Source organism: Heterodontus francisci, chromosome 39, assembly GCF_036365525.1.
Source record: "Heterodontus francisci isolate sHetFra1 chromosome 39, sHetFra1.hap1, whole genome shotgun sequence".
Classification (NCBI taxonomy): Eukaryota; Metazoa; Chordata; class Chondrichthyes; order Heterodontiformes; family Heterodontidae; genus Heterodontus; species Heterodontus francisci.
Genome location: NC_090409.1, coordinates 40,988,436 through 41,008,202, shown reverse-complemented (window position 1 = coordinate 41,008,202; position 19,767 = coordinate 40,988,436). Strand labels below are relative to the sequence as shown.

At 53.0% G+C, this 19,767-nt stretch overlaps 1 protein-coding gene across 5 annotated transcripts in view; it reads right to left on the bottom strand.

Moving 5' to 3' along the window:
• The window catches only part of LOC137352781 (von Willebrand factor A domain-containing protein 7-like), a 74,224-nt gene that overhangs the window by 40,457 nt on the left and 14,000 nt on the right, over window positions 1–19,767 (bottom strand). For 4 of the 5 annotated variants that reach the window (XM_068018597.1, XM_068018598.1, XM_068018599.1 and 1 more), the window contains 9 exons: window positions 18,808–19,083; window positions 16,554–16,647; window positions 14,586–14,717; window positions 9,784–9,964; window positions 5,576–5,745; window positions 4,006–4,118; window positions 3,745–3,861; window positions 3,414–3,590; window positions 2,490–2,625 (listed from right to left, as the gene is read on the bottom strand). In XM_068018597.1, the coding sequence (XP_067874698.1) occupies window positions 2,490–2,625; window positions 3,414–3,590; window positions 3,745–3,861; window positions 4,006–4,118; window positions 5,576–5,745; window positions 9,784–9,964; window positions 14,586–14,717; window positions 16,554–16,647; window positions 18,808–19,083 (1,396 nt within the window). The remainder of the gene's footprint in view (window positions 1–2,489; window positions 2,626–3,413; window positions 3,591–3,744; window positions 3,862–4,005; window positions 4,119–5,575; window positions 5,746–9,783; window positions 9,965–14,585; window positions 14,718–16,553; window positions 16,648–18,807; window positions 19,084–19,767) is intronic. The other variant, XM_068018600.1, reaches the window with a different exon arrangement.

Genomic DNA, 19,767 nt, shown 5'->3' with positions numbered 1-19,767 from the left:
TCTCTGTCTATTCAGCAGGGTAAGAATCGCTTACTGTGTAATTAAAGGGGTCTCTGTTTATTCAGCAGGGTGAGGATCAATCACTGTGTAATTAAAGGGGTCTCTGTCTATTCAGCAGGGTAAGGATCAATCACTGTGTAATTAAAGGGGTCGCTGTTTATTCAGCAGGGTAAGGATCAATCACTGTGTAATTAAAGGGATCTCTGTTTATTCAGCAGGGTAAGGATCGCTTACTGTGTAATTAAAGGGGTCGCTGTTTATTCAGCAGGGTAAGGATCGCTTACTGTGTAATTAAAGGGGTCTCTGTCTATTCAGCAGGGTAAGGATCAATCACTGTGTAATTAAAGGGGTCTCTGTTTATTCAGCAGGGTAAGGATCAATCACTGTGTAATTAAAGGGATCTCTGTTTATTCAGCAGGGTAAGGATCAATCACTGTGTAATTAAAGGGGTCGCTGTTTATTCAGCAGGGTAAGGATCAATCACTGTGTAATTAAAGGGGTCGCTGTTTATTCAGCAGGGTAAGGATCAATCACTGTGTAATTAAAGGGATCTCTGTTTATTCAGCAGGGTAAGGATCGCTTACTGTGTAATTAAAGGGGTCTCTGTCTATTCAGCAGGGTAAGGATCAATCACTGTGTAATTAAAGGGGTCTCTGTTTATTCAGCAGGGTAAGGATCAATCACTGTGTAATTAAAGGGGTCTCTGTTTATTCAGCAGGGTGAGGATCACTCACTGTGTAATTAAAGGGGTCTCTGTTTATTCAGCAGGGTGAGGATCACTCACTGTGTAATTAAAGGGGTCTCTGTTTATTCAGCAGGGTAAGGATCACTCACTGTGTAATTAAAGGGGTCTCTGTTTATTCAGCAGGGTAAGGATCAATCACTGTGTAATTAAAGGGGTCTCTGTTTATTCAGCAGGGTGAGGATCACTCACTGTGTAATTAAAGGGGTCTCTGTTTATTCAGCAGGGTAAGGATCAAACACTGTGTAATTAAAGGGGTCTCTGTTTATTCAGCAGGGTAAGGATCACTCACTGTGTAATTAAAGGGGTCTCTGTTTATTCAGCAGGGTGAGGATCACTCACTGTGTAATTAAAGGGGTCTCTGTTTATTCAGCAGGGTGAGGATCACTCACTGTGTAATTAAAGGGGTCTCTGTTTATTCAGCAGGGTAAGGATTGATCACTGTGTAATTAAAGGGGTCTCTGTTTATTCAGCAGGGTAAGGATCGCTTACTGTGTAATTAAAGGGGGTCTCTGTTTATTCAGCAGGGTAAGGATCGCTTACTGTGTAATTAAAGGGGTCTCTGTTTATTCAGCAGGGTAAGGATCGCTTACTGTGTAATTAAAGGGGGTCTCTGTTTATTCAGCAGGGTGAGGATCAATCACTGTGTAATTAAAGGGGTCGCTGTCTATTTAGCAGGGTAAGGATCAATCACATCATTTATTTTGTACTTTTAATGTGTTAACCCATCCAAAGGACTGATTTCTAAATGCAGGTGACGTAAGGGGATATGAGGATAATATGGGATAAAGGTATTGAAGTGGAAGATCAGACATGATCACATTGAATGGCGGGTCAGGCTCGATGGGCTGAATGGCCTACTCCTACTCCTATGTTCCGATGTTCCTCAGGTGATTCACAGGAGCAGGATTCTGATGAAATTTGACCCCGAGCCACATCAGGAGATATCAGGGACCGGCGACCAAAAGCTCGGTCAAAGAGGTCGGTTTTTAAGGAGCGTCTTGAAGGAGGAGAGAGAGAGAGAGGCGGAGAGGTTTCGAGAGGGAATTCCAGAGCTTAGGGCCCCAGGGAGCTGAAGGCACGGCCGCCAATGGTGGAGCGATGGGAATCGGGGGATGGGCAAGAGGACGGAATTGGAGGGAGCGCAGAGATCTCGGAGGGTTGTAGGGACTGGAGGAGGTTACAGAGATAGGGAGGGTTGTCGGGGCTGGAGGAGGTTACAGAGATAGGGAGGGTTGTAGGGGCTGGAGGAGGTTACAGAGATAGGGAGGGTTGTAGGGACTGGAGGAGGTTACAGAGATAGGGAGGGTTGTCGGGGCTGGAGGAGGTTACAGAGATAGGGAGGGTTTTTGGGGCTGGAGGAGGTTACAGAGATAGGGAGGGTTGTAGAGGCTGGAGGAGGTTACAGAGATAGGGAGGGTTGTAGGGGCTGGAGGAGGTTCCAGAGATAGGGAGGGTTGTCGGGGCTGGAGGAGGTTACAGAGATAGGGAGGGTTGTAGAGGCTGGAGGAGGTTACAGAGATAGGGAGGGTTGTAGGGGCTGGAGGAGGTTCCAGAGATAGGGAGGGTTGTCGGGGCTGGAGGAGGTTACAGAGATAGGGAGGGTTGTAGGGGCTGGAGGAGGGGGGGATGACGGGTGAACAGGACTCAGTGCGAGTTTGGACATGGTGGGGTGCAGCAGGGTTTTGGATGAGGTTTACACGATCGACACAGAAAATTCTGTACTGTTGTCGGTAAGTATCATTACCTCTTGGGCTGGATATTTTGAAATTCGCTGGGTTTCCAGAAATGTAGATGGTGATGTTTTGAAGTGAGGGGTCCACAGGAAAGGTGAAACTGTTTTCAGGGTAAGCTGGATTGTTGTCTCTCTGCAGGACAGTGACCTGTGAGAATACACGGGTTAGACTAGACCCTCTGGACCCTAAACCTCCGCAGTTCAGTCCGAAAGTCGCCTGCTCTCTTTCTCACCCACCTCCTTGCTGCTCCAACACAACCCCCACTCGCAACCAACACACCCCCAACCCTCCTGCTAACTCCAGCAGCTACCCATCCTTCGCGGGTTAGCGGCTATTCGACCGCGAGAGGCATCGTTGCCAAGCGGAAGCCTCAGCCGGAGTCCCCACGAGCACGTGCCCCTGTCAATGGGCATGCCAGCCCGGGCTGGGATTACCAGCTGTCGTAGGCAGGGCACTGAGCCCAACTCCAGGACCTCTGGGACTCACAGCAGTCTGAGTCCCCCACAAATACAGCCCGTGGGCGACACTGAGGGCACCTCATTCCCTCAGTCCGACAGGGGTGGAGCCCGCTGTCCCCTACCTCAGCGGGTGGGGGGGTTGGGGGGGGGGGGGGTGGAGCGGGGAGGCGAGGGAGAGAGAGGGGCATGAGGGAGCGAGGGGGTAGAGACAGAGGGGGCAAGGGAGAGGGAGACAGGGAGAGAGAGGAAACAAAGGAAAGGGGAGGGGAGAGAGAGGGAGAGGGGGAGAGAGAGAGGGAGTGAGGAAGAAGGATGATGGAGAGAGGAGCAAATAGGGAAAGGAGAGGAAGGAGGGGAAGGGGGAGAAAAGAGGGAGAGTGAGGTGAAGGAGAAAATTGCCTGGGAGGAGGTGGGAGATAGAGAGGGGACAGAGGCAGCACTGGGGGCCCCGAGCACCTGTGGGAAAGACGTCATTACCAGTGCTGGTGTGGCCGAGTCCTCGATGATGGAGGTGAGCTGGGGGATGAGCTCCCTCCGGATCGTGACAGCTAGGCCTCCCGACACCCGGGCCAGGAGCTGGTAGAGCGGGTTCCCAAACCTATCCTCGGTATCCCTCCTCCGCCGGTTCAGCGCATTCGTCAGGAGAAAGGACACCTGCAGCAGCGGAGACACAGCACAGTCACACCGTCAAGACTGGCATCACGGAAACGGCGCAGGCCTGCGATCACCGGCGCTGGGGTTGCCAAATCAATCTCCCCCCCGACTTACTCTCCACCTGAAGCGCCCCAAGATGTTTGACAATACTCACTTTGCATTTGGTCTGCTCAATCAAAGCCGTGACTGTGTCTTTCAGCTCATGGTCCTTTGCTGGGGCGTCAGTGAATACGTAAATGTACGAGAGTGGCGGAGTGTTAGTGAGAGCCAGCTGAAAGACACACATAATGCAGAGAGTAACGGAGATCCTTTCACTGGTACTAAACACCCACAACACACACACATAGGCAGAGCGCACAAAAAAAAACACACACACACACTCACACACACAGGGCAGAGAGTGAGGGATACTCACACGAAGTGCTGATAGGGACATTTCCGGAATATCACCTCCTCCCTCAGCCTTCAGCAGCCTCAGCTGCTCGATGAACTTGTCAGGGTCGCTGGTCTTGTAAACGGGGCCAAAACCTGAAGAAATATACAAACACTTCAAAGAAACACAGAGACTGCACAGCGAGTCACCAGTACAGGCTGACAGATACGACAGCTATTTCCAGTTCACAGGCGTGAACAACTGACGTTCAGCTGGGGGAATGAATTTGTTTCCCATTTGTTACCGTTTAGTGGGAGTGGGAGGAATGTTGGGTGCTGAGAGATCACTGAATATGAGGCTTGTGGGATCAAGACATCACCCCGGAGACCCGAGCCCCAGAATCCAGACTGACATTCCCTAGTGCCAGTACTGAGGGAGTGCCGCACTGCCGGAGGGTCAGTACTGAGGGACTGCCGCACTGTCGGAGGTCAGTACTGAGGGACTGCCGCACTGTCGGAGGGTCAGGACTGAGGGAGTGCTGCACTGTCGGAGGGTCAGTACTGAGGGAGTGCCGCACTGCCGGAGGGTCAGTACTGAGGGAGTGCTGCACTGTCGGAGGGTCAGTGCTGAGGGAGTGCCGCACTGCCGGAGGGTCAGTACTGAGGGAGTGCCGCACTGCCGGAGGGTCAGTACTGAGGGAGCGCCGCACTGTCGGAGGGTCAGTACCGAGGGAGTGCCGCACTGTCGGAGGGTCAGTACTGAGGGAGTGCCGCACTGTCGGAGGGTCAGTACTGAGGGAGTGCCGCACTGTCGGAGGGTCAGTACTGGGGGAGTGCCGCACTGCCGGAGGGTCAGTACTGAGGGAGTGCTGCACTGTCGGAGAGTCAGTATTGAGGGAGTGCTGCAATGTCGAAGGGTCAGTACCGAGGGAGTTCTGCACTGTCAGAGGGTCAGTACCGAGGGAGTGCCGCACATTCGGAGGGTCAGTACCGAGGGAGTGCCGCACAGTCGGAGGGTCAGTACCGAGGGAGTGCCGCACTGTCGGAGGGTCAGTACTGAGGGAGTGCTGCATTGTCAGAGGGTCAGTACTGAGGGAGTGCTGCACTGTCGGAGGGTCAGTACTGAGGGAGTGCCGCATTGTCGGAGGGTCAGTACTGGGGGAGTGCTGCACTGTCAGTGAGTCAGTACTGGGGGAGTGCTGCACTGTCGGAGGGTCAGTACTGGGGGAGTGCTGCACTGTCGGAGGGTCAGTACTGAGGGAGTGCCGCACTGTCAGAGGTGCCGTCTTTCAGATGAGACATTAAACCGAGGCCCCCGTCTGCCCTCTCAGGTGGGTGTAAAAGAACCCACGGCCACTATTTGGAAGAAGAGCGGGGGGGAGGAGTTCTCCCCGGTGTCCTGGGGACAATATTTATCCCTCGACCAACATCACTGAAAAAAAAAACAGACGATCTGGGTCATCATCACATCGCTGCTTGTGGGATCTTGCTGTGCGCAAATCGGCTGCTGCGTTTCCTACATTTACAGTGGAGAGCGCACTTCAAAAAAAAAAGTCTTTCATTGGCTGTGAGAGGTTCTGAGGTGGGGAGAGGCGCTAGAGAAATGAAGGCACCTGGGTCACTGAACGGCACCAGGACATAAAAGGCCGGCTCTGCCCACTTCCCCCTCCTGTTCTTGACAATGTTGATGGTCCTTTGCTTGGCCGCCTCAATGTCATTTTTCATACTGCCAGTCGTATCAATGACAAAGCTGAGTCCAGAGGGCGAGTCGATATGGAGAAATCTGGAAGAGAGGGAGGCTTTACTTGGGTGTCCCTATACACACAGACAGCTGAACCCGGGCAGAGGGGGTGGCAGATACAGTTTAACACAGAGACGGGCGCGGTGATACATTTCGGACGGGGCGCAAGAAACAGGAGCAGGAGGAGGCCACTCGGCCCCTCGAATCTGCTCCCCCCACTCAATAAGATCACGGCTGATCTTCCACCTCATCTCCCCTTTCCCTCCCTATCCCCTCGATTCCCTCAGCGCTCAAAGAGCTGGCCATCTCGCTCTTGAATCCACTCAACGACTGAGCATCTACAGCTCTCTGGGGTAGAGAATTCCAGAGATTCACAACCCTCTGAGTGAAGACATTCCTCCTCATCTCAGTCTCCAATGGCCGACCCCTTATCCTGAGACTGACCCCCCCCACTAGTTCTGGACTCTCTGGCGGGGGGGGGAAACAGTCTCTCAACATCTACCCTGTCACACCCTGTGAGAATTTTATACATTTCAATGAGATCACCTCTCATTCTTCCAAACTCCGGAGAATATCGGCCCATTCTACTCAATCCTCACAGGACAACACTCTCCTCATCCCGGAAACCAATCGAGTCAACACAGGTCTTTGAAACTTGCAGGACAAGTTGGGAATACTGTTTGTACAGCACAGAGGATCAGCCTTAGTAATAGTGGAATAGAGTACAAAAGCAAGGACGTTACACTAAACACTTAATAAACCACCCGTCAGTCCCCAGCTGGAGAACTGCCTCCAATTCCAGTCGCCACACACTTCAGGACGGGTGCCGAGTCCTTGGAGAGGGTGCGGAGGGAGATTTACCGGAAGGGTCCCGGGGATGAGGGACTTCAGTTAATGCGGAGAGACCGGGAGAAGCTGGGATTGTTCTCCTTAGAGCAGAGAAGGTTAAGGGGGGAGATTTAATCGAGGCGTTCAAAATCATGAGGGGGTTTCGATGGGAGTAAATGAGGAGAAACTGTTCCCAGTGGCAGGAGGGTCGGCAACCAGAGGGACACAGATTGAGGACAATCGGTAAAAGAACCAGAGGGGGGGAGAGGAGGAGAATGTTTTTGACGCAGTGAGTTGTTGTGATCTGGAACACGCTGCCTGAAAGGGCGGTGGAAGCAGATTCAATAGTAACTTTCAAAAGGGGGGAATTGGGGAAATACTGGAAGGGGTAGAATTTGCAGGGCGATGGGGGAAAGAGCAGGGGAGGAGTGGGGACAGATTGGATAGATCTTTCAAAGAGCCAGCACAGGGACGATGGGACGAATGGACCCCTCCTGTGCTGTACGAATCTATGATTGTATATTTCATCGAATCTCTTTTGCTGTCTCAATGAGGAGGAGGGAGCTCGCTGTGATCTCTGTCCAAATGACCAGGACATCTTCAGGGGTGAGACAGCTACTCAGTTCACAGCGTTCCGCTCTGAGACACCACCTTCTCTCTGTCAGCCTCAACAGACTCCGGGAAAGAGCCTCAGTTCCTGCAAATATTCCCCACATTCCCACCCTCCTTAAACTTCAACCCAACCCAAAGCTCTGCTGCCGCCCCCCAGTGTCCTAAGTCGCACCGAGTCCCGTTCCCCTATCACCCCCCCACTTCCCCGTCCCCCGTTACTCGCTGACCGACAACTGTCTCCCGGTCCGGCAACACCTCCACTTTCAAATTCACATCCTCGTTTACAAATCCCTCCTTGTTCCCCCTCTCCCTATCTCTGTAACCTCCTCCAGCCCCTGCGACCCTCTCTATCTCTGTAACCTCCTCCAGCCCCTACAACCCTCCCTATCTCTGTAACCTCCTCCAGCTCCTACAACCCTCCCTATCTCAGTAACCTCCTCCAGTCCCTACAACCCTCCCTATCTCTGTAACCTCCTCCAGTCCCTACAACCCTCCCTATCTCTGTAACCTCCTCCAGCCCCTACAACCCTCCCTATCTCTGCAACCTCCTCCAGCCCCTACAACCCTCCCTATCTCTGTAACCTCCTCCAGCCCCTGCGACCCTCCCTATCTCTGTAACCTCCTCCAGCCCCTGCGACCCTCCCTATCTCTGTAACCTCCACCAGCCCCTACAACCCTCCCTATCTCTGTAACCTCCTCCAGCCCCTGCGACCCTCCCTATCTCTGTAACCTCCACCAGCCCCTACAACCCTCCCTATCTCTGTAACCTCCTCCAGCCCCTACAACCCTCCCTATCTCTGTAACCTCCTCCAGCCCCTGCGACCCTCCCTATCTCTGTAACCTCCTCCAGCCCCGACAACCCTCCCTGTCTCTGTAACCTCCTCCAGCCCCTACAACCCTCCCTATCTCTGTAACCTCCTCCAGCCCTACAACCCTCCCTATCTCTGTAACCTCCTCCAGCCCCTGCGACACTCCCTATCTCTGTAACCTCCTCCAATCCCTACAACCCTCCCTATCTCTGTAACCTCCTCCAGTCCCTATAACCATCCCTATCTCTGTAACCTCCTCCAGCCCCTACAACCCTCCCTATCTCTGTAACCTCCTCCAGCCCTACAACCCTCCCTATCTCTGTAACCTCCTCCAGCCCCTGCGACACTCCCTATCTCTGTAACCTCCTCCAATCCCTACAACCCTCCCTATCTCTGTAACCTCCTCCAGTCCCTATAACCATCCCTATCTCTGTAACCTCCTCCAGCCCCGTACAACCCTACCTATCTCTCTAACCTCCTCCAGCCCCTACAACCCTCCCGATCTCACTAACCTCCTCCAGCCCCTACAACACTCCCTATCTCTGTCACCTCCTCCAGCCCCTACAACCCTCCCTATCTCTGTAACCTCCTCCAGCCCCTGCGACCCTCCCTATCTCTGTCACCTCCTCCAGCCCCTACAACCCTCCCTATCTCTGTAACCTCCTCCAGCCCCTGCGACCCTCCCTATCTCTGTAACCTGCTCCAGCCCCCTATAACCCTCCCTATCTCTGTAACCTCCTCCAGCCCCGATACCCTCCCTATCCCTGTAACCTCCTCCAGTCCCTACAACCCTCCCTATCTCTGGAACCTCCTCCAGTCCCTACACCCCTCACTATCTCTGTAACCTCCTCCCACCCCTACAACCCTCCCGATCTCTGTCACCTCCTCCAGCCCCTACAACCCTCCCTATCTCTGTAACCTCCACCAGCCCCTGCGACCCTCCCTATCTCTGTAACCTCCTCCAGCCCCCTATAACCCTCCCTATCTCTGTAACCTCCTCCAGCCCCTGCGACCCTCCCTATCTCTGTAACCTGCTCCAGCCCCCTATAACCCTCCCTATCTCTGTAACCTCCTCCAGCCCCTACACCCCTCACTATCTCTGTAACCTCCTCCCACCCCTACAACCCTCCCTATCTCTGTAACCTCCTCCAGCCCCGACAACCCTCCCTATCTCTGTAACCTCCTACAGCACCCTACAACCCTCCCTATCTCTGTAACCTCCTCCAGCCCCGACAACCCTCCCTATCTCTGTAACCTCCTCCAGCACCTACAACCCTCCCTATCTCTGTAACCTCCTCCAGCCCCAACAACCCTCCCTATCTCTGTCAGCTCCTCCAGCCTCTACAACCCTCCCTATCTCTGTAACCTCCTCCAGCCCCGACAACCCTCCCTATCTCTGTAACCTCCTCCAGCCCCCTACAACCCTCCCTATCTCTGTAACCTCCTCCAGCCCCGACAACCCTCCCTATCTCTGTAACCTCCTCCAGCCCCTATAACCCTCCCTATCTCTGTAACCTCCTCCAGCCCCTACAACCCTCCGAGATCTCTGCGCTCCCTCCAATTCCGGCCTCTCGCCCATCCCCCGATTCCCATCGCTCCACCATTGGCGGCCGTGCCTTCAGCTGCCTGGGGGCCCTGAGCTCTGGAATTCCCTCCCTAAACCTCTCCACCTCTCTCTCTCTCTCCTCCCTTAAGACGCTCCTTAAAAAACCGACCTCTCTGACTGAGCTTTTGGTCACCGGTCCCTGATATCTCCTCATGCGTTTCTGATTCACGCACTCCTGTTGCACCAACTCGAGTTGTTGCCAACTTCGGAGGGTGATGGTCTCACCTCAGGAAAGCCTCATCCCCCACGGTGTCCCATATATCCTGGAAGACCTCCAGGGAGGCCTCAGTGGCAACCTGCGCAGCCTCCGTGTGGTACTGTGCATGTGGTGATGACACAGTGTCCTTGTTAATCCCCTGGGTTCCCTGCCTGGTCAGGTCAGCACTCCCACCATGGCTGCACTTTCCTGTGGATTGAATGCCAAGGAACGTCAGTGACACCGAAGGCGGCCATTCAGCCCGTCCCACCTGTGCTGGCACGTTATTGGAACAGTCGTGTCCAACACGCACCCACTTTTGTCCGTACGCCCGGTGAGCTCTTCATCCCCAAGAACTCATCCAACTATCCTCAAAATTAACCGGAAACAATCCTTCATGCAACCGATAGTGTCGAACTGAAACAACACCCGGAACAGTGTGAACAGTTCTGGCCAAACCGAGGGATATGGAGACTGGAACTGTGCACAGTGCTCTGAGTGTGGTCTAACCAAGGTATATGGAGACCGGAACTGTGCACAGTGCTCTGAGTGTGGTCTAACCAAGGTATATGGAGACTGGAACTGTGCACAGTGCTCCGAGTGTGGTCTAACCAAGGTATATGGAAACCGGAACTGTACACAGTGCTCCGAGTGTGGTCTAACCAAGGTATATGGAAACCGGAACTGTACTCAGTGCTCCGAGTGTGGTCTAACCAAGGTATATGGAAACCGGAACTGTGCACAGTGCTCCGAGTGCGGTCTAACCGAGGTATATGGAAACCGGAACTGTGCACAGTGCTCCGAGTGTGGTCTAACCAAGGTATATGGAAACCGGAACTGTACACAGTGCTCCGAGTGTGGTCTAACCAAGGTATATGGAAACCGGAACTGTGCACAGTGCTCCGAGTGTGGTCTAACCAAGGTAGATGGAGACCGGAACTGTGCACAGTGCTCCGAGTGTGGTCTAACCAAGGTAGATGGAGACCGGAACTGTGCACAGTGCTCCGAGTGTGGTCTAACCAAGGTATATGGAAACCGGAACTGTACACAGTGCTCCGAGTGTGGTCTAACCAAGGTATATGGAGACCGGAACTGTGCTACAGTGCTCCAAGTGTGGTCTAACCAAGGTATATGGAGACTGGAACTGTGCACAGTGCTCAGAGTGTGGTCTAACCAAGGGATATGGAGACCGGAACTGTGCACAGTGCCCCAGGTGTGGTCTAACCAAGGTATATGGAGACCGGAACTGTGCACAGTGCTCCGAGTGTGGTCTTACCGAGGTATATGGAGATCGGAACTGTGCTACAGTGCTCCAAGTGTGGTCTAACCAAGGTATATGGAGACCGGAACTGTGCACAGTGTTCCCAGTGTGGTCTAACCAAGGGATATGGAGACTGGAACTGTGCACAGTTCTCCGAGTGTGGTCTAACCAAGGTATATGGAGACCAGAACTGTGCACAGTGCTCCGGGTGTGGTCTCACCAAGGTATATGGAGTCTGGAACTGTGCACAGTGCTCCAGGTGTGGTCAAACTGAGGTATATGGAGTCTGGAACAGTGCACAGTGCTCCCAGTGTGGTCTAACTGAGGTATATGGAGTCTGGAACTGTGCACAGTGCTCCCAGTGTGGTCTAACCAAGGTATATGGAGTCTGGAACAGTGCACAGTGCTCCAAGTGTGGTCAAACCGAGGTATATGGAGTCTGGAACTGTGCACAGTGCTCCGAGTGTGGTCTAACTGAGGTATATGGAGTCTGGAACTGTGCACAGTGCTCCCAGTGTGGTCTAACCAAGGTATATGGAGTCTGGAACAGTGCACAGTGCTCCAAGTGTGGTCAAACCGAGGTATATGGAGTCTGGAACTGTGCACAGTGCTCCGAGTGTGGTCTAACCGAGGTATATGGAGTCTGGAACTGTGCACAGTGCTCCGAGTGTGGTCTAACAGAGGTATATGGAGACTGGAACTGTGCACAGTGCTCCGAGTGTGGTCAAACCAAGGTATATGGAGTCTGGAACAGTGCACAGTGCTCCGAGTGTGGTCTAACCGAGGTATATGGAGTCTGGAGCTGTGCACAGTGCTCCGAGTGTGGTCTAATCGAGGTATATGGAGTCTGGAACAGTGCACAGTGCTCCGAGTGTGGTTAAACCGAGGTTTATGGAGACTGGAACTGTGCACAGTGCTCTGAGTGTGGTCTAACCGAGGTATATGGAGACTGGAACTGTGCACCGTGCTCCGAGTGTGGTCTTACCAAGGTATATGGAGTCTGGAACTGTGCACAGTGCTCCAAGTGTGGTCTAACCAAGGTATATGGAGACCGGAACTGTGCTACAGTGCTCCAAGTGTGGTCTAACCAAGGTATATGGAGACTGGAACTGTGCACAGTGCTCAGAGTGTGGTCTAACCAAGGGATATGGAGACCGGAACTGTGCACAGTGCCCCAGGTGTGGTCTAACCAAGGTATATGGAGACTGGAACTGTGCACAGTGCTCCCAGTGTAGTCTAACCAAGGTATATGGAGACCGGAACTGTGCTACAGTGCTCCCAGTGTGGTCTAACCAAGGTATATGGAGACCGGAACTGTGCACAGTGCTCCGAGTGTGGTCTAACCGAGGTATATGGAGATCGGAACTGTGCTACAGTGCTCCAAGTGTGGTCTAACCAAGGTATATGGAGACCGGAACTGTGCACAGTGCTCCCAGTGTGGTCTAACCAAGGGATATGGAGACCGGAACTGTGCACAGTGCTCCCAGTGTGGTCTAACCAAGGTATATGGAGACTGGAACTGTGCTACAGTGCTCCCAGTGTGGTCTAACCAAGGTATATGGAGACCGAAACTGTGCACAGTGCTCCCAGTGTGGTCTAACCAAGGTATATGGAGACTGGAACTGTGCACAGTCCTCCCAGTGTGGTCTAATCAAGGTATACGGAGACTGGAACTGTGCTACAGTGCTCCCAGTGTGGTCTAACCAAGGTATATAGAGACCGGAACTGTGCGACAGTGCTCCCAGTGTGGTCTAACCAAGGTATATGGAGACCGGAACTGTGCACAGTGCTCCAAGTGTGGTCTAACCAAGTTATATGGAGACTGGAACTGTGCACAGTGCTCCGAGTGTGGTCTAACCAAGGTGTATGGAGACTGGAACTGTGCACAGTGCTCCGAGTGTGGTCCAACCAAGGTATATGGAGACTGGAACTGTGCACAGTGCTCCGAGTGTCGTCTAACCGAGGTATATGGAGTCTGGAACTGTGCACAGTTCTCCGAGTGTGGTCTAACCAAGGTATATGGAGACCAGAACTGTGCACAGTGCTCCGAGTGTGGTCTAACTGAGGTATATGGAGTCTGGAACTGTGCACAGTGCTCCGAGTGTGGTCTAACTGAGGTATATGGAGTCTGGAACTGTGCACAGTGCTCCAAGTGTGGTCAAACCGAGGTATATGGAGTCTGGAACTGTGCACAGTGCTCCGAGTGTGGTCTAACCGAGGTATATGGAGTCTGGAACTGTGCACAGTGCTCCGAGTGTGGTCTAACCGAGGTATATGGAGACTGGAACTGTGCACAGTGCTCCGAGTGTGGTCAAACCAAGGTATATGGAGTCTGGAACAGTGCACAGTGCTCCGAGTGTGGTCTAACCAAGGTATATGGAGTCTGGAACAGTGCACAGTGCTCCAAGTGTGGTTAAACCGAGGTTTATGGAGACTGGAACTGTGCACAGTGCTCCGAGTGTGGTCTAACTGAGGTATATGGAGACTGGAACTGTGCACAGTGCTCCGAGTGTGGTCTTACCAAGGTATATGGAGTCTGGAACTGTGCACAGTGCTCCCAGTGTGGTCTCACCGAGGTATATGGAGTCTGGAACTGTGCACAGTGCTCCGAGTGTGGTCTAACCGAGGTATATGGAGTCTGGAACTGTGCACAGTGCTCCGAGTGTGGTCTAACCGAGGTATATGGAGTCTGGAACTGTACACAGTGCTCCGAGTGTGGTCTAACCGAGGTATATGGAGTCTGGAACTGTACACAGTGCTCCGAGTGTGGTCTAACTAAGGTATATGGAGTCTGGAACTGTGCACAGTGCTCCGAGTGTGGTCTTACCAAGGTATATGGAGTCTGGAACTGTGCACAGTGCTCCGAGTGTGGTCTAACCAAGGTATATGGAGTCTGGAACTGTGCACAGTGCTCCGAGTGTGGTCTTACCGAGGTATATGGAGTCTGGAACTGTGCACAGTGCTCCGAGTGTGGTCTTACCGAGGTATATGGAGTCTGGAACTGTGCACAGTGCTCCGAGTGTGGTCTAACCGAGGTATATGGAGTCTGGAACTGTACACAGTGCTCCGAGTGTGGTCTCACCAAGGTATATGGAGTCTGGAACTGTGCACAGTGCTCCGAGTGTGGTCTAACCGAGGTATATGGAGTCTGGAACTGTGCACAGTGCTCCGAGTGTGGTCTTACCGAGGTATATGGAGTCTGGAACTGTGCACAGTGCTCCAAGTGTGGTCTAACCGAGGTATATGGAGTCTGGAACTGTGCACAGTGCTCCGAGTGTGGTCTTACCGAGGTATATGGAGTCTGGAACTGTGCACAGTGCTCCGAGTGTGGTCTAACCGAGGTATATGGAGTCTGGAACTGTACACAGTGCTCCAAGTGTGGTCTTACCGAGGTATATGGAGTCTGGAACTGTACACAGTGCTGTAAAATGTTTCACTGTTGTTTGATTGCTGTCCTCCAGGGTGAGGGGAAATTTTCCTAAAGCCACTCTGATATATTCCCCCACTGTACAGCCCATTGTACCAGATTGTATTCACTGCCATTCTCTCCCACAGTGTTGCTTCATTTACCTTTGGGTTTACTGTGTGGGTTGAGCCCAAAGTATCCGGTGGTTAGGATCTTCTCCTGAATGATGTTTTCCAGTATCTTATCGTTGCAAGATCGGCTGGAGGAACACTCAGTGCAGGTCCTTTGTGTCTTTTCTGTGAATATGATGAATTAAGAGGTCAGTGTTGCTGATATTTCAGCCTCCTGACTGCCCATCACATGGGCTGCAATCTCCCTCTCACCTTTGCCTCCCTCCTCACTCCCCCTTGTCCGAACTCGCACCGAGTCGCGTTCACCCGTCACCCCTTCACTCGCTGACCTACACTGGCTCCCGGTCCGGTAACACCTCCATCTTCAAATTCTCATCCTCGTTTTCAAATCCCTCCAAGGCCTCACTCCACCTCCCCATCTCTGGAACCTCCTCCAGCCCCGACAACCCTCCCCATCTCTGTAACCTCCTCCAGCCCCGACAACCCTCCCCATCTCTGTAACCTCCTCCAGCCCCGACAACCCTCCCCATCTCTGTAACCTCCTCCAGCCCCGACAACCCTCCCTATCTCTGTAACCTCCTCCAGCCCCGACAACCCTCCCCATCTCTGTAACCTCCTCCAGCCCCGACAACCCTCCCTATCTCTGTAACCTCCTCCAGCCCCGACAACCCTCCCCATCTCTGTAACCTCCTCCAGCCCCGACAACCCTCCCGATCTCTGTAACCTCCTCCAGCCCTGACAACCCTCCCCATCTCTGTAACCTCCTCCAGCCCCGACAACCCTCCCTATCTCTGTAACCTCCTCCAGCCCCGATAACCCTCCCCATCTCTGTAACCTCCTCCAGCCCCGACAACCCTCCCGATCTCTGGAACCTCCTCCAGCCCCGACAACCCTCCCCATCTCTGTCACCTCCTCCAACCCCGACAAATCCTCCCTATCTCTGTAACCTCCTCCAGCCCCTACAACCCTCCCTATCTCTGTAACCTCCTCCAGCCCTGACAACCCTCCCCATCTCTGTAACCTCCTCCAGCCCCGACAACCCACCCTATCTCTGTAACCTCCTCCAGCCCCGACAACCCTCCCCATCTCTGTAACCTCCTCCAGCCCCGACAACCCTCCCGATCTCTGTAACCTCTTCCAACCCCGACAACCCTCCCCATCTCTGTAACCTCCTCCAACCCCGACAAACCCTCCCTATCTCTGTAACCTCCTCCAGCCCCTCCAACCCTCCCTATCTCTGTTACCTCCTCCAGCCCTGACAACTCTCCCTATCTCTGTAACCTCCTCCAGCCCTGACAACTCTCCCTATCTCTGTAACCTCCTCCAGCCCCGACAACCCTCCCTATCTCTGTAACCTCCTCCAGCCCCTACAACCCTCCCTATCGCTGTAACCTCCTCCAGCCCCTACAACCCTCCCTATCTCTGTAACCTCCTCCAGCCCCTACAACCCTCCCTATCTCTCTAACCTCCTCCAGCCCCTACAACCCTCCCTATCTCTGTAACCTCCTCCAGCCCCCTACAACCCTCCCTATCTCTCTAACCTCCTCCAGCCCCTACAACCCTCCGAGATCTCTGCGCTCCCTCCAATTCCGGCCTCTCACCCATCCCCCGATTCCCATCGCTCCACCATTGGTGGCCGTGCCTTCAGCTGCCTGGGGGCCCTAAGCTCTGGAATTCCCTCCCTAAACCTCTCCGCCTCTCTCTCTCTCTCTCTCCTCCTTTTCGACGCTCCTTAAAAACCGACCTCTTTGTCCGAGCTTTTGGACACCGGTCCCTAATAGGTGACCTGGGATGAAATTTTGTTTGATAATCGCTTCTGTGAAGCATCGTGGGAGGCGTTGCCGCATTTAAGGTGCTATATAAATGCACAATTTTGTTGTTGTTCCCTTTTCTCCTGGTCACAATCCCAGAGTCGCCATCGGCACCCACACCTTGCCGGCCTCAAAGATGGCTCTTGTCTCTTTCCAAACCTAACACCTGCCGTGTTTCGATCTGCCTCACCTGCGATTGTTCCGATTGTCGCTCCAGGTTTGATCAGGTTACTGTGGGGGATTCGGTAACCGAGCTCAATCCAGTTACTGTGGCTGTAAAAATCCTGAGGGAGTTAAAGTGTCTCAGTCAAAGTTTGTCTCGGTTATTCGCGATCCGCGGACAGAGCGTCGCGCCTCAAGAGCGTCACATCTCAGAGCGTCACGCCTCAAGAGCAAAGAACAGTAGAGCACAGGAACAGGCCATTCGGCCCTCCAAGCCTGCGCCGATCTTGATGCCTGCCTAAACTAAAACCTTCTGCACTTCCGGGGACCGTATCCCTCTATTCCCATCCTATTCATGTATTTGTCAACATGCCTCTCAAACGTCGCTATCGTATCTGCTTCCACCACCTCCCCCAGCAGCAAGTTCCAGGCACTCACCACCCTCTGTGTAACGAACTTGCCTCGCACATCCCCTCTAAACTTTGCCCCTCGCACCTTAAACCTATGTCCCCTAGTAACTGACTCTTCCACCCTGGGAAAAAGCTTCTGACTATCCACTCTGTCCATGCCGCTCATAACTTTGTAAACATCTATCATGTCGCCCCTCCACCTCCGTCGTTCCAGTGAAAACAATCCGAGTTTATCCAACCTCTCCTCATAGCTAATGCCCTCCAGACCAGGCAACATCCTGGTAAACCTCCTCTGTACCCTCTCCAATGCCTCCATGTCCTTCTGGTAGTGTGGCGACCAGAATTGCACGCAATATTCCAAGTGTGGCCTAACTAAGGTTCTGTACAGCTGCAACATGACTTGCCAATTTTTATACTCTATGCCCTGACCGATGAAGGCAAGCATGCCATATGCCTTCTTGACTACCTTATCCACCTGCGTTGCCACTTTCAGTGACCTGTGGACCTGTACGCCCAGATCTCTCTGCCTGTCAATACTCCTAAGGGTTCTGCCATTTACTGTATACCTCCCACCTGTATTAGACCTTCCAAAATGCATTACCTCACATTTGTCCGGATTAAACTCCATCTGCCATTTCTCCGCCCAAGTCTCCAACCGATCTATATCCTGCTGTATCCTCTGACAATCCTCATCTTTATCCGCAACTCCACCAACCTTTGTGTCGTCCGCAAACTTACTCATCAGACCAGCTACATTTTCCTCCAAATCATTTATATATACTACAAACAGCAAAGGTCCCAGCACTGATCCCTGCGGAACACCACTAGTCACATCCCTCCATTCAGAAAAGCACCCTTCCACTGATACCCTCTGTCTTCTATGACCGAGCCAGTTCTGCATCCATCTTGCCAGCTCACCTCTGATCCAGTGTGACTTCACCTTTTGTACCAGTCTGCCATGAGGGACCTTGTCAAAGGCTTTACTAAAGTCCATATAGACAACATCCACCGCCCTTCCCTCATCAATCATCTTCGTCACTTCCTCAAAAAACTCAATCAAATTAGTAAGACACGACCTCCCCTTCACAAAACCATGCTGCCTCTCGCTAATAAGTTTGTTTGTTTCCAAATGGGAGTAAATCCTGTCCCGAAGAATCCTCTCTAATAGTTTCCCTACCACTGACGTAAGGCTCACCGGCCTATAATTTCCTGGATTATCCTTGCTACCCTTCTTAAACAAAGGAACAACATTGGCTATTCTCCAGTCCTCTGGGACCTCACCTGTAGCCAATGAGGATGCAAAGATTTCTGTCAAGGTCCCAGCAATTTCCTCCCTTGCATCCCTCAGTATTCTAGGGTAGATCCCATCAGGCCCTGGGGACTTATCTAACTTAATGCTTTGCAAGACACCCAACACCTCCTCCTTTTTGATAATGAGATGACTGAGACTATCTGCACTCCCTGCACTGTGCGGCACTCCCTCAGTACTGACCCTCCGACAGTGCGGCGCTCCCTCAGTACTGACCCTCTGACAGTGCAACACTCCCTCAGTACTGACGCTCCGACAGTGCAACACTCCCTCAGTACTGACCCTCTGACAGTGCAACACTCCCTCAGTACTGACGCTCCGACAGTGCAACACTCCCTCAGTACTGGCCCTCTGACAGTGCGGCACTCCCTCAGTACTGACCCTCCGACACTCCCTCAGTACTGACCCTCCGACAGTGCAGCACTCCCTCAGTACTGACCCTCCGACAGTGCAGCACTCCCTCAGTACTGACCCTCCGACATTGCAGCACTCCCTCAGTACTGACCCTCCGACAGTGCAGCGCTCCCTCAGTACTGACCCTCCGACAGTGCAGTGAGACTCACCTGCAGAGTGTGTAACATTGTCCCCAGATTTTTCAAGGCTCTAGTATACATTCCTTGCAGGATATTTTGTATCACGCTCGCCTTCAAGCTCAGCAGGACCTCCTTAGCCTCCAGCAGGGTCTCGGAATCAAAGTGACGTTTCTCCTCAAATACGTATTGGAAATCAACCTTTGTGTTACTGAACGTAATAATGGACAATGCCTGTTTAAAACGGGAGACCGACACATCCATCCCGTAATATGCCTCAAAGAGTTTCTCCGCAGTGAGATTGCGCCCCTGAGGAAGCAAAAAAATGGAGTGAGTGAGGGCAGGATGAACATTGGGAAGGGTAGTGGAGCCGTCTGGAGCGCCGGCAGACCCTGCACACTGCCGCAAGGCGGGGTTCAGTAACTCAGAGTGCGCGGAGGAGAACTATGCGGGGCCGAAAACCTGTTTCGAACATTGGTCAGACGGCACCTGGAGCACTGTGCACAGTTCCAGTCTCCATATACCTTGGTTAGACAACACTCGGAGCACAGTGCACAGTTCCGGTCCCCATATACCTTGGTTAGACCACACTCGGAGCAATGTGCACAGTTCCAGTCTCCATATACCTCGGTTAGACCACACTCGGAGCACTGTGCACAGTTCCAGTCTCCATATCCTCGGTTAGACCACACTCGGAGCACTGTGCACAGTTCCAGTCTCCATATACCTTGGTCAGACGACACCTGGAGCACTGTGCACAGTTCCAGTCTCCATATACCTTGGTTAGACCACACTCGGAGCACTGTGCACAGTTCCAGTCTCCATATACCTTGGTTCAACCACACTCGGAGCACTGTGCACAGTTCCAGTCTCCATATACCTTGGTTCGACCACACTTGGAGCACTGTGCACAGTTGCAGTCTCTATATACCTCGGTTAGACCACACTCGGAGCACTGTGCACAGTTCCGGTCTCCATATACCTCGGTTAGAC